This window comes from Amblyomma americanum, chromosome 2 (genome assembly GCF_052857255.1).
Source record: "Amblyomma americanum isolate KBUSLIRL-KWMA chromosome 2, ASM5285725v1, whole genome shotgun sequence".
In the NCBI taxonomy this organism is placed as follows: Eukaryota; Metazoa; Arthropoda; class Arachnida; order Ixodida; family Ixodidae; genus Amblyomma; species Amblyomma americanum.
Window position 1 is genome coordinate 56,645,180 of NC_135498.1, and position 12,830 is coordinate 56,658,009.

Here is a 12,830-nt window from a genome sequence, read left to right on the forward strand (position 1 = left end):
GTCAGGAGCAGGACAGCTCGCTGAGAAAATATGGACCTTTAGAGCAAACATGCTAAATTTGTGAAGACACCTATAGCAGTAAAGGGGGAACCTCCTTGCTGTGCACAGCATGCAACTATGGCCTTTGCGGCCGCTAAATGGCACCAGTCCGCGGCAAATCACTTGTGGACACCCTAGCATGTGGACGTGCAAAAAGGGAAGGCAAAGCAGAGGTGATCGCTTCGACAGGAAGTGCTGGAAACAGTAGGCCCAATTCTGAAATCCGCTCACAAGTGAATATTGGACATCTAATGTAGATTTTGGCTCTCTGGTATTAACTAGAAAACTTAAGATGGGAGCAGAAGCAAAGCTTACTAAATTTATTTTAATATACCGAAATGTGGCAGAGATTAAGTACACTCTGGTTTATACTGCTGGTTTGCGAGTACTTGCAAGGAAAAACGAAGCATGAGAGTCATAAACACCGAAGGGTTCTCGCTAAAGCCAAAGCCAGAGTTCTTTCCTTCTGTGATTCAGCTTTCCTTCTATATGATTGATGTGGAGCTCCCTTGCACTAATCCAAACTTAGTGAACACCGAAGAACAACCGAATACGTCTTGCCGAAGGCGACCGAGGAAAGCAAAGTCGGTGGTAATGAAGGAAGGAAAGCAGTCTTAGGTATGCAGTGATAAGGAAGCCAGCCCGGATGCAAACAGTAACGTGTTAGGCAAACGAAGACCACGAACTAGAACGTACTAGTACATGCATGTGCTATCATATCTGGGAAGCCAAGCTGTGCATGTGATCCACCTGTCTGATAACGATGCTTCAAACAATCACAATGTTTGACTTTAATCATTTCACTGGACGGATCCAAAGTGAGAAAACGTTCGTGCTCACCGTAAGAGGCAAGAAGGCGAGGCCTACGAGAAAGTTCGCGCTCCAGTTGACTGCCACTGCAATGCTTGTGGCGAGCGGCCGTGCACCCTGTCCGAAGAGTTCGCCGACCAAGAACCAGGGGATGGAGCCGGGACCCGTAGCGAACATGACCACGAAGCCGATGACGGCCACGATGCTGACGTAAGAGAGCCCAGGCACGCTTTCGCGCAGCGCCAGGCAGAGCGTCAAAATGACGGTGATGACGGCCATGCCGCCCAGGCCGACCAGATGCAAAGTGCGGCGGCCCGCTCTCTCGACCAGCACCAGCGACACGATGGTCATCAGCACGTTGACAGCGCCCATGCCTAGGGTGGCCTGCATGGCTACTTCGGCAGTGAGGCCGGCTGAGAGGAAGATGTCGGTGGAGAAGAAGATGGCTGCGTTGATTCCAGACAGCTGCTGGGACAGCATGACCATTATGGAGATAAGCAGCGGGATGCGTAGCGTGATGTTGTGCATCATCTCGTACAGGGTCACCTACGCAGAAAGAAAGAATGCGTAGTTGTTTCCAGCATCCTAATGTGGCAATGTAGCGGGAAAAAATGCTCAGAACAGCGCTGCCATTTCAGCTCAGTCCAGCTATGCTGCAGCTTCAGAAGGAAATTACTGCATGTAGTATGCAGCCCCAACAAACTTGCAAAAACAGCAACTAAATACCTGTCCCTTTCTGATACCCGACTGGGATGCATGTTTACATAGACAAACCCGCCGCTGCTCCTTACAAAGGCTATGAGACACGCAGGCGGCATTCATGGCAAACGCAGCTGCAGCATAGTCAGCAAAGGCTGCGAAATACATTTCTGCGCTACTTAAGGTATATAGTTTGCTTTTAACTTCTGATATGTGAACAATTTGCAGTTTGGATGCAGGCAGTAATCGCCACTGTATCAAAAAGCAAATATCGCTGCACGCATTCTTGGTCTAAGTTCCCCATGGCTTAGCGAGGTAGAGTGCATGGAGTGTACTGCCGTGATGTATTTCAGTGAACACGGTGCAAATTCGCATGTTGTAATGTAAGAAGCTAAAGGCCCTTCAGTTCTGTGGTACTAAAGAAACAGCTACAGTTTATGTCAGATTCCTGCTGGCGCCGAGTATAATCAAGAACCATTCTTTTTGCGGACAAATCTCCGCGCTGGTGTGTTTCTGTCCATAGTGGGGACTCACCCTGGACACCATCTTGATGGCCTCGAACTCGGCGCGCATCTCGTCCATCTCGTCGTGCACCTCGATGGTTCCGCGCAGCCAAGTGAGCGCCTGCTGGGCGGCCACGTCTCGGCCCTGGTTGATGAGGATGTACTTGGGCGACTCCGGGCACATGGGCAGCGTGGCCAACATGAACAGGCTGGGCACGATGGTCATTGCGAAGAGCGCCGGCCACCGGTCAGCTGTGCCCAGCGCCGACGGCAGTCCGAGCACCTGGCTCGCCAGGATGGACACGGTCACCACAAGCTGGTAGATGGTCCCCACGGCGCCGCGCAGGTGCAGAGGCGAGATCTCGGTCAGGTACATAGGCGCCAGGCCCGCGTTCAGACCAGAGTTGAGGCCCACGAAGAACCGACCCAGGATCAGCATCTCGTACGAGCGGGCAGACTGCGGCGAGAAATTTTCAGGAAAAGAAGGAGAGTGAGAACACTGCTAGGAGACAGCTAATTCGGGCTTGTTGCTTCATGGCCTGACAGAAGTCTGGAAGCAGCGCTTTGAACACTGGACGCAAAATAACGAGAAAAACAACTTAACAGTCGTTGGCCACATTCTTTGGCGTCCCATGTTCAAAGCGCTGTTTCCCGCCTTTTTTTCAGAATGTTGTTAGACGCAAGCAGCGGGGCATTTTTTTTTTCTCCTGTGGTACTTTTTTCTCGCGAGATGCGGGGAAGTCTGACCTGTTTCTCAAAACCAAGGGTCACTGATCCAAGCCCTGATTCTAGCGCTTCAGTTACCACTTCAGCATATGCACTTTATAAATTATGATTTTTTTTGCTCGAAAGCCTGAGAAAAGCCTGCTGGAGCCAAATTTCACCATCGTATCCATCGCTCTGTTGAGGTGGGCTTAAATTTCAAGTAGCCGCTTCTAGCTCACTTTCGTCACACTCTCAGGCAAACTGTTTTTGAGCTCATCTGCCAATATCATGCGCTCATTGCCAAAGATATATTTTTCTCAATGAAACGACCGCAGTTTAAGTAACCAGCATGACCCTGACCTTTCGTTTAAAGACGCTCTCATGGGGGCTCTTTCTGCTCACAGTACTCTCAGCGGCAAAGCGCCAGCGTTTTGCAATGTCATCTTTCTCTTGAAAACTGCGCAAATATAAACATAATGCAAGCTGCGCCAGTTTATAGACTTCACATTTGCGACGAACTCAAAAACAACGTCCTGGGTCGCTTTACGCAGTGAACGTCTCCAGTTGAGTGCGGAGAGCCTGCGGTGTTATTCCTTGCACGGTGATCACATTTTTTTATCTTTTAGGGGCTCTATCGTATTCTTATCTCATTTCGAGCCTCCTCGTTAATCTCAAAGTCTTTTCGCTAGGAACAACCCATCGGTTCATTCTTAGGAGCGCCCAGTCAGAAAAACAACAAAATTTGTTTAGTCCGTAAAAAGTTGGACGCGTTGCTACCGTCGACAAAATGTGTTCTACGCAGCAGCCAGAACCGCAAGTGTACAATTCTTCCCTCTCCTTTTCTCTATATTCCTTATGGATGACTATTAAACGAGCATTCTGACATGTCTGCGGCACTTCGGAAGTCCACGACGCATAGATGACTGCCACCTTTTCGAGCACAGTGCCTGCCGTGTTATAGCAGCCACTTGATAGGCTGAATGTGACTACCCGGATGGAAATTCACGTTCTTCCACACCGTGTCGTTCGAATAGCCGCGTGGAAAACTACCGTGTGAAGACTGCGTCCGCGTAACGCCGCTGACTCACTGTCGGCAATGCAGACTCTCATATGGCAAGGCAGATAAGGATCAGAATGGCTACTGCGCGCACCTTAGAAGCTCCCATGAGGATGGCCGCCAGGAAGACGCTGATGTTGTTGAGCAGCAGTCCTCCCTTGCGCCCGAAGCGCTCGGCCACGAAGGCGGTGAGCAGGCCGCCCATCATGCCGCCCACGCAAAAGATGGCCACGAAGATGCTGAAGACGAACTTGACCGTCCCCTCGCCGGGCTCCTCTTCGAAGCGGTGCTTGTACGTGTCCTCGATGAAGTCCTCGACCAGCTTCTGGGGCGCGTTGACCACGCCCGTGTTGTAGCCATGCTGGAAGGCCGAGCCGAGCGCCGCCGCCGCGATGGCAAACACCAGGTGCCGTGTTAGGCCCTGCGCAGGAAGAGAAGGACCCGAGTTCAGCCCGGAGGAAACGAACCACTGGCTAACACTCTGCGAGTGAAAGCGAAAAAGAAAGCAGCGCTTGAAATGCTAGGGATTGATGTCACGAAAAGAGGTAAGGTGCGGATGGAACAAGTTACCTTACGATGTTTTAACCTCAGCACCACCAGAAACATTTTGATCCGCTATCAGTTCCATCTAGTCGGTTGAGAAAAGCTTGTTCGATTCTTCAAATGTCTGCTTTTATTGCTTTCTGTACTTGGGCGTAAATGTAACCCGATTGTCTGTTATAAGCTGAGTTTTTCAGCAGAAACTTTACTGTACGTACGTATATGCTTTCTTTCTCTTTTTGTTGCTGATGATGTTTCAATCAGTTGTGGACCAAGCAGTGTACACGTCTTGAGCCCACTCCTGCCTTGACTACCAAAAGGCGGCCGGCAGTATTGAATAAATAAATACAAGAATGCCTCATTCTGGGCTTTGGTGGAAGGGATGAAGGGGTGGAAGAAATGACGGAAAAGGTACAAGTGCAACCGACTTAAGCACCTGGATGTCTGTCCTTTCGCCTGTCATCCTGCGTTACGTAAAGTTTATGTCGTTTTACCTCTCAGGGTAATGGAAAAATCTGCGACTGCATTTAAAACTGCGATAACGTTACGCTAAAGCTAACTTTCTACAAATTTTTTCCAATATCTGCCGTGATCAAAAAAGACACAGTTACTGAAAGGTTGTGTTAAATCAGCCACAGACAACACATGTGAATTTATACCAGCGATTTAGTACCCGCGTTTCGGAAACTACTTCCTTCTCAATGGCAACACGTCACAAGGTTGGGAGGACAGGAGAGCAGTTTCTTAATGTGTAATATAAAAAAAAAATCAGGAAGGCGCTAGTTTACACTCCCCTGACGCCCTCACAAATTAGAGTGATCCATTAGGAGTAACTCATAGCTTCTGAAGCTAGTAAAAAAACTAATGAACACTCCATAAAAAATCAACTCCTGTTTAAGAGTACAATTCATTCGAGACGGAGACATCATTCACGGTGGAGATACCTGCTATTCTCGGGAAATTTTTAGACGTCCTTCGTGAAGTGCACAAGCCCTATAAAGGCGGTGGCGAGCAGTGGCCCTCGATAATTTACGTAATGGTCCTTGCAGATATCACCTATTCCATCATCCGGTCAGTTAATCAGAAGGAAGAATAGTGCTGATTTACAGCGTGTGCAACAGAAATAGGAGCGTGAAACACATTAAGGCTTGCAGCCTACATCACAACCTTCCTCTCTTAAGTAAGAACATTCTGTACCAGCTTGAAACTCGCTGCTCCCTTCGCCTGTTCTGGCCACTATGCCGGCTATGCTCCTATCTATGGTGGTCAAGACTCGACTGTTCAGGCCTGGCGATTCCACTACGAACCGATAGGAGTTAAGTGGGAGTAAACTCTCCTCCATGTACACCCTTTTATAAGAGGGTGCGCGCTAGAGGACACCTTACTCCCTTTTATTCTCATATAAGCGCATTCGTGTTTAGTGTGTACGACGAACGGCTGCGCCATACAAATCAATGTTGCAGTAATTAGAATGTTCCGCGTGCACATTTCACGCCACTCTCAACAACACAACACTACGCACTTATGTTTTCGCTCATCTTTCCCTGCTTCCCTCTCTCAAACGCTGTCCATCTCTGACCAACACGCTTACATCCTGCAAAAAAACGCTAAATGACATTTTTATTCTACCTATGCGTGATTTCCCCGTTTGGCCAGCTGACTTAAGAACAGCGCACGTGATGGAGGACACTTTCAACCACAGCGCGTTTATCGAAGCATGCACACAAACATTTTACTCGCTTCACTCGTTTTCGCGTAAACACGCTCCTTGCTTCGCGCGACATCCGAATCGGCGCCACAAGCAGTCGCCGCACTGCACGGGGGCACTGCCGAGCGCTTTGTTGCGATCGACCGAGCGGACACGGCTTCGGTGCCGTGTCCGGCTCGTCCTCCAGGCACGCGCGGTGGGCTGTGCCAGACAAGCCCCCTACCGTACGGGGGCGCGTCACGAACGACGCGGGTCGATGTCGCAGCGGGAACTGTCCCAAGGACATCGATCGAGCGAGCCCCAAATGGCGCTCTCTTCGCGGTAGCAGCGCCACGGGTCGTCTAGCGACACCGTGTGGACGCTTAAGCGGGCACATGGCAAACAAAAAACAAACAAAAACTTCGCAGGGGCCCAGACACTACAACCCGGGTCACTGGGTCCCGTACACTTTGGCGTGCGGCGACGCTTCGCGGCCGTTGAAGCACTATCCCAGCTGCGGACCAAGCACGGGAATGACCTCGCGACACGGAGGGCACATCACACCCTGGTGGAAAAGATTGCTTGAGGAGCCATTGGTCCAGAGTTAACGAAATACTTCGACGGGGGACCGTTGCCCCACTAATGAAAAGAATCCTACGAAGCGGACCGACCTAGCTGGATGGTGGGATATATGACAGCCGTCGTACTCATGCTGACACTTTAGCACCAATCTGTCCCACACAAACTATCCCTTCACTCATTGGTAACGGTTATATGCCACAGCAAACCACTAAGCCATGGCAGACCACCGAAATACAGTCGAACCTCGTTATAACGAAATAATGTATATAACGAAGGAGTGATGATTCGCCTTGGAAGCTCGGTCAACACTGGTTATAACGAACTCATCGCCCAGCCCCTTCAACTTCGTTAAACTGTAGCACTAAGTAAGGCTGTCTGGCAGTGAAGCCCTGCTATATCGAGAACACACGAAAGCTCGCTGAATACGTGCGTGCATAATGAATGCTATTCGACATACGTGGCTATACGCACATCCCACAACCCAAGGAGATAGGAAGGGCTGTAACAGATGCCAGCCCTACGGATGCCGTATTTTATTTGCCTTTTTTTTTATTGCCTCTCTCGCACACTACGCGGAGCTGCGCCAGACGCGGGCCCATCTGCTACCTTTTACCGGCGACCGCTGTCTGAAGTGGCTCCGGGCGTTTTGCATAGTGCCAGCTGCACAGTCTGGGATGCAGTGAGCCGGATCTCTCGCGCAGAGCCGTTTGTCTGGAGCCGTGACCTGAGCAGCGAGTTGCGTCATGTTTAGTGGATGCAGTGCTTGCACACGCGTACGTCTGTTTCCTGCCCACGACCGCTGTTACTCTTTTGCCCCCGACAGCGGTGATTCGTTCCGTCTATTTCTCTCCCCGCTTGCCCCAACTCAGTGCAATTGCCGACCACGGCAAGCTGGTGTTGAGAGAGGCCTCAGTGCCTGAAGACGTATTATCGCCCTTTCTTTTCTGGCATCATTCTGCTGAAAGCGTCGGCTGAGCTTTCATTTAGTTACATCAGCAATGTTGCACAGCGACAAAGTGTTACTTCACGAAGCCCGTCTCCGGCTGGCGAACAAGGAGCTCGGCGTAATCAGAAACCATGGCTTGAGGACGCTTTATCTCCTACCGGTCATGCTCATCGCTCAGGTGGCGCGGCTTGTTACCTCACGACTAGAAATATGGGGCAACGTTAGCTTTTTGCGGAACGATGTGGACATGAGCGGGAGGTTGTGGCGCCTCTTTTGGTTGTGTGCTTCATGTCATGGCGTATTTTCTTTCTGCGTCTCTACTCGTTATTTTATTCCGTTTCCCAAAATTTTCACAGTTTTCACGCAATTAATGGGATATGCACCTCACTAAAGAAACCTGCCCTGTCCCCGTAGATTTATTCTACAATTCGTCATTCTTATTACGACCAACAGTGCACCACTACTGCCGCAAGAACTCCCGGGCGCTGAGAACTCGTAGGATTTATATATCTGGGAAGTTTACTCGAAGTTACATAAATCATCCCCCAGCTCCCGACTGCGTTCCAGTGCCTTAAAGAACTGTAAGCGCATTTCAAATTAGCCTAGACATTAATGAAACGGAAATGGGGTTCCGTAGATACGGACTGCGCACTTTAAAGTTGTTACTCAGCTCTTATTTACACTCCTTCGGCTGTGTGCTCTGTGCCGGCGCTGAAAGCGAGGTAATGTATCTCCGTCCAAGCTCAGGGGTGGGAGCTATTCACACAGTACCCTAAAGCGGATCAAAAAGTGCTCGAGCTGCCAATTGCAGCGATACTGCGCTAGCAAGGTCAAGACTACAGCATCCTGGCCGCTTCTGTTGGAGACCCGGTGGTTAGACAAGTGCGACCTCCCTCGGCACATCGCTCGTCTTAGACATGAGCTCAGCTCTTGAGTGCCGGCTGATGGGAACCCCCTAGTGAGTTCTTCACCCGCACCGTCGCTATCATGGAGAGGCTGTGCGTTCCGCAACACTGTATCCTCGCGCGGACCCCCCTCCTCCAGACGCGGGGGCAGGCGGACGAGACAGCGAGAAACCTGTTCTGCCGGCGCGCGAATTTGCAGAGCTCTCAAGGGACAGCCTCACGGTCCGCCGACTCGGCCCAGGTCTGCGCCGCGGAAGTCGGACGACCGGTTCTAGAAAACCCCGCACTCAGGGCGGGACGGCCCCTGGACAGCGCGCCTTCCAACCCGCGGACGTGTCGAAGAGCACAGACACGGAAGAGGAGGACGGAGTAGAATGATCAAGAGAGGCGAAACTGCAGACGGAGAGGAAGAGACAATGTGCGGATGACTGCGACGTCACAGTTCGGACATAAGTAAACGGAGCACTCTATTCCGCTCTAAGTGCGATCACGCCTTCCCTATCGGAGATGAAGAAATATTGGTTGTCAATGACGAAGTGCACTAACGTCCACTACCAGTGTTCACACACAAAGCAGCTCGTAATTTCGATTAGGGAATCCGGGAAATATGTTAAAAGGCGATATCATGCTCCGTTTACTTTTGTCCGCACCTGCACGAGCTGGCCCTACAGTAATTGAGGCCAGGTAATTAAAGGAATGGTGCTTTTCTGTGGTTATATTGATTCAGCGAGGAAAAGAATTTCCGCACGAGATGGTTTCACAGCCAGCAGAAAAAAAAAAAAACCACGCCGTGAGTGAGATCGGAACCCGCGACCTCCTCACGTCGTGTGCAGCGCTGTATCAACTGATATACGGGGGTGGCTGTCTCGCGTTCTACGGCACTTTCGGCGGTATTTATGTTACGCGTTACTTAGTCATGAGACTGTTCAGTAACGCCACCTTTACCACGAATTCTGGACAAGCGATTCTAGCTCCCTCCGCTGCTACCACGTGGCGCATGGGTCCGACCATTAAAAAATAGCTGGTTGACATCACCTGTGACGTCAGAAAGAATGAATGGCCGGGTGGCTGCAGAACAGAACGTGATAGAACTCTAGGCTTAGCGGCACTGGCGCTGTCCGGAATTACTGGTAATGACCCGGACCACAGCGGTAGGCGTCCGTTTACGTTTCGGTACCTCCTATTGTACTCGAGATGGGCAGTCGTGTGCAGAAAATGTGCTCCCTGATGGCGTTATGGAACAACTCATAGGCTCTGAAAAGCTAACAACGACGGTTTGTGGGCAAAGATTGAGCTTTTACTTAAAGCTTGTGCGCAGCGCCGTTTCCCAAGAATTCATTGCGGTGTTTCATGCGTGTTCGCTTTGAATGTGAAAAAAGCTTTTCATGCATCCTGTGCTCACCACGCGGGCACTACATAAAGTCTGCGGCAGACTGATCACATAGTCCACTTCGCGAAAGATTAGACCTTCCTCCTCGGGTCAGCAAATTGAAGCATCTGCAATCCCGATAACACTTCAAAGTAAAAGGAGCACTGTTTTTGCAGTCACGGCTCAGAGCACTCGCGAAGTGGCTTATGTATTTTTGACGGATAAACTGCACATGTAAACTTTACTTAATGATCCTCACTAAGCAGAGTCAAGCGCAATATGCTGACTAAAAGCTACAACTCTGCGAATTAAGAAAACGATTCAAAGATTTGCAGCGCACAGCGAACAAGCCATAGGGCTGGAGCACGTAAGCATACGGACGCCTGCGTTCCTATATTGCACTGCACTTCAAGCGTCAATTTCCTGACCCGAGGAGGAAGGTCTAGCCTTTCGCGAAATGGACTATGTACATCTGGCCCATACTTTATGCAGTACCCGCGTGATGAGCGCAGGACACATGAAACCAAGTAGCCTCGTCGCCAGGTGCTCAAAAAGAAGACGACCAGCAAGTATACGGAGCGTGCTGGTCGACGTTCAGAAGTGATCATGATCTCCCCGAGTGCGGTCATGCAGTCTTCAACGACTCGTGCCGCCGCATTCAACAAGCGGCCTTTAATGCAAGTCCCCGGCAAGCGCTATGTTGACTACGTAGGATTCTCTTACCGCCATTTTCGAATTTCCGACAGCACTATCTGTGTGTGCAAGCCCATTCGCAGTGCGATCATTTCTGCCAGTTGCGGATGCTATATGCCTTTGATTTTCGACTTTTACGCGTGCTCCCCTTTACAAAAATTTCTTTAGACAGTCTTAGACGCCCATAGGCTTTTGTCAGTACCATAGGCTTGTCTATAGACCAATCCTATAGACTTGTCACCAGACAAACATAGGTTTATTACCATACACTTTTAGTAGACTTGTCTATGGAAAGTCTGTTGACTATGAATACACAAAACGCAAATAATTTATACGAAGGCAATCGAGCCCATAAGATGACTATAGCCTAAATATACAAAGTTTTTCTCAGTAAATGTTGACGAAAAACGTATTGCCGGTAATTGAACCCTTTCTGTTAGATCAATAAGACCAAGTGAACTTGACTTCAGCGTCTCCAAGCACTGCAGCGCGGGTGAGCATGTCCGCAGCGATATGCATTGAACTTGCGATCTACGAGTCTAGCTGTGGACGGGCTAATGATGATGAAATAGGTATTTCTTGAGAAAGGGGAAAAATCACGTGCAAGCACCCCGACAAAAAGACGCTCAGCATGGCAAATGGTTCCTGCATTGGCTTATCAAGGTATGGCGATAAAAGTGGGAGCAAAATGCAAAGTTATCCGGCTACGGCGTCTGCCGCTTTCCGCGACGGCGGCATTCTCAGACATCGATCGCTATCTCCCTCAACGGTCCTTCGCAGGGTGCGTTAGCATCCGGAGAGAGCAGGTTTCTTTTTGCGGCGGTAACGGTGCTGGCTCGCTTCGCGGCTTGGCTGGCAATGGTACCCCACACCAGGGACTCGTTTTCCAGCTCGGTCCCTTACAAGCGAAGGTTGCATGTGAAGTGATGCAAGCCGAAGTGAGATAGTCAAAACATCACACTGGCGTGCAGGAATTCAGTGTCCGTGTTGTCTGCGCTTTTTGAGGCAGAGGGACGGCACTTACACTCATCTCCGCATTCGGTCACGTTTAGTAAAGTACTGCGCTGGATATCGCGCCCTGAAATGTTTTCCTCGTACGGAGAGAAAAAAATATATAACAGGACACTTGGAAGAACAGAAAGTGACGGAAGTTTGGAGAGGCGCTCTATTAAATTATGGACTATGAACGTACCAAAGAGCACATCGTGAAAATATATCAAGCGCGGCACATGTGGAAGCCATCGGCCTTCCACATGTCGCATCTCACCCGTTTCTGTACGAGCATACATGTAGCCATGCTACAGGCAGTGGGCCTGCATGAGTTATTAATGCTTGCTGTCATAAATTGTTAATAGTGACCTTCACGTCGCTTGCACTGCGTTCCTTGCAGATTGTTGAACTTGAATGTCGCGAGCACGTCTTTGGCATAAAATCTTGCTCCGACTAACGACACTGACCGCCAATATGGGCCCGCAAGAGACCGGACACGTTCCGGCGACTTGCAACATATTGCGAAATCGAGTTCATCGAGAGGACAAGCCACGCAAGGCAGAATGAATGAGCTCTATCAGCTTCAATGCTCACGGTAAGGCTGAAGAGGTTGAATGCCACTTGAAGTTCCCCCACTTACAGCTCGAACCCGCGGTGGATGCCAAATGGGGATCAGGCGTGCTGCGTCGAGGGTCGCGTTTTCAAGCCGGACCATGGCCAGAGATCAATCGGTCGATGCAGCACAAGAAGAGCGGTGTTTGTCCGGTAGCAGAAAGCGGACGACGCAGGACGCGACGTGGTCGGCGCCGCCGCTACAACGGCAATGGCTAGCCTGACAGAGCTGCGTCTGCCGACAGGCTGGAGGCAAGACACCTAACAACCCGACACCGATAACCTGATGCGTCGTCGGCAGCAGCGGCAGTAGCGCAAGCGGGGGAGGAGGGGGAAGAACAAAGCGGCGGACCGGCAGCAGCAGCTCTAGCAGCGAAAACGAGCCTCCCTTCCGTTTCATCGGCGCGCACCCCCCACCATCTTTAGCAGCGCCCGAGCACAGCGCACTACTGAGCGTGTCGGCTGAGGTAACGGCGGCGGCAAAGAGGAAAGGCAGCAGAGTAGTCTGCGCGCGTTGCGTGTGCGCCGAGTGCCCTTAGGAAAAGTGCTCGGCGGTCACCTCTGAAAACCAGTCGGCCTCGTCGTCGGTGCGCAGAGGCACGGCGATGCTCCCTCCGTGAGCGGGTTACTAACTAGCCAGCCGGACAACACTGAGCTCGAAGCTTGTCGGTTCAACTATCAGAGCGGATGCAG

General features: G+C 50.7%; 1 protein-coding gene and 1 long non-coding RNA gene across 5 annotated transcripts in view; one reads left to right on the forward strand and one right to left on the reverse strand.

The window, feature by feature from the left end:
* The window catches only part of LOC144119697 (uncharacterized), a 96,549-nt gene that overhangs the window by 5,111 nt on the left and 78,608 nt on the right, over nt 1–12,830 (forward strand). The gene's annotated exons all lie outside the window — the stretch shown is intronic.
* Nucleotides 1–12,830, reverse strand: part of LOC144121298 (solute carrier family 2, facilitated glucose transporter member 1-like) — an 81,928-nt gene that overhangs the window by 1,833 nt on the left and 67,265 nt on the right. For 3 of the 4 annotated variants that reach the window (XM_077654438.1, XM_077654436.1, XM_077654439.1), the window contains exons 2-4: nt 3,908–4,234; nt 2,083–2,508; nt 880–1,395 (exon numbers count right to left, since the gene is read on the reverse strand). In XM_077654438.1, the coding sequence (XP_077510564.1) occupies nt 880–1,395; nt 2,083–2,508; nt 3,908–4,234 (1,269 nt within the window). Of the gene's footprint in view, nt 1–879; nt 1,396–2,082; nt 2,509–3,907; nt 4,235–12,165; nt 12,375–12,830 lie in introns of those variants that run through there. The other variant, XM_077654437.1, reaches the window with a different exon arrangement.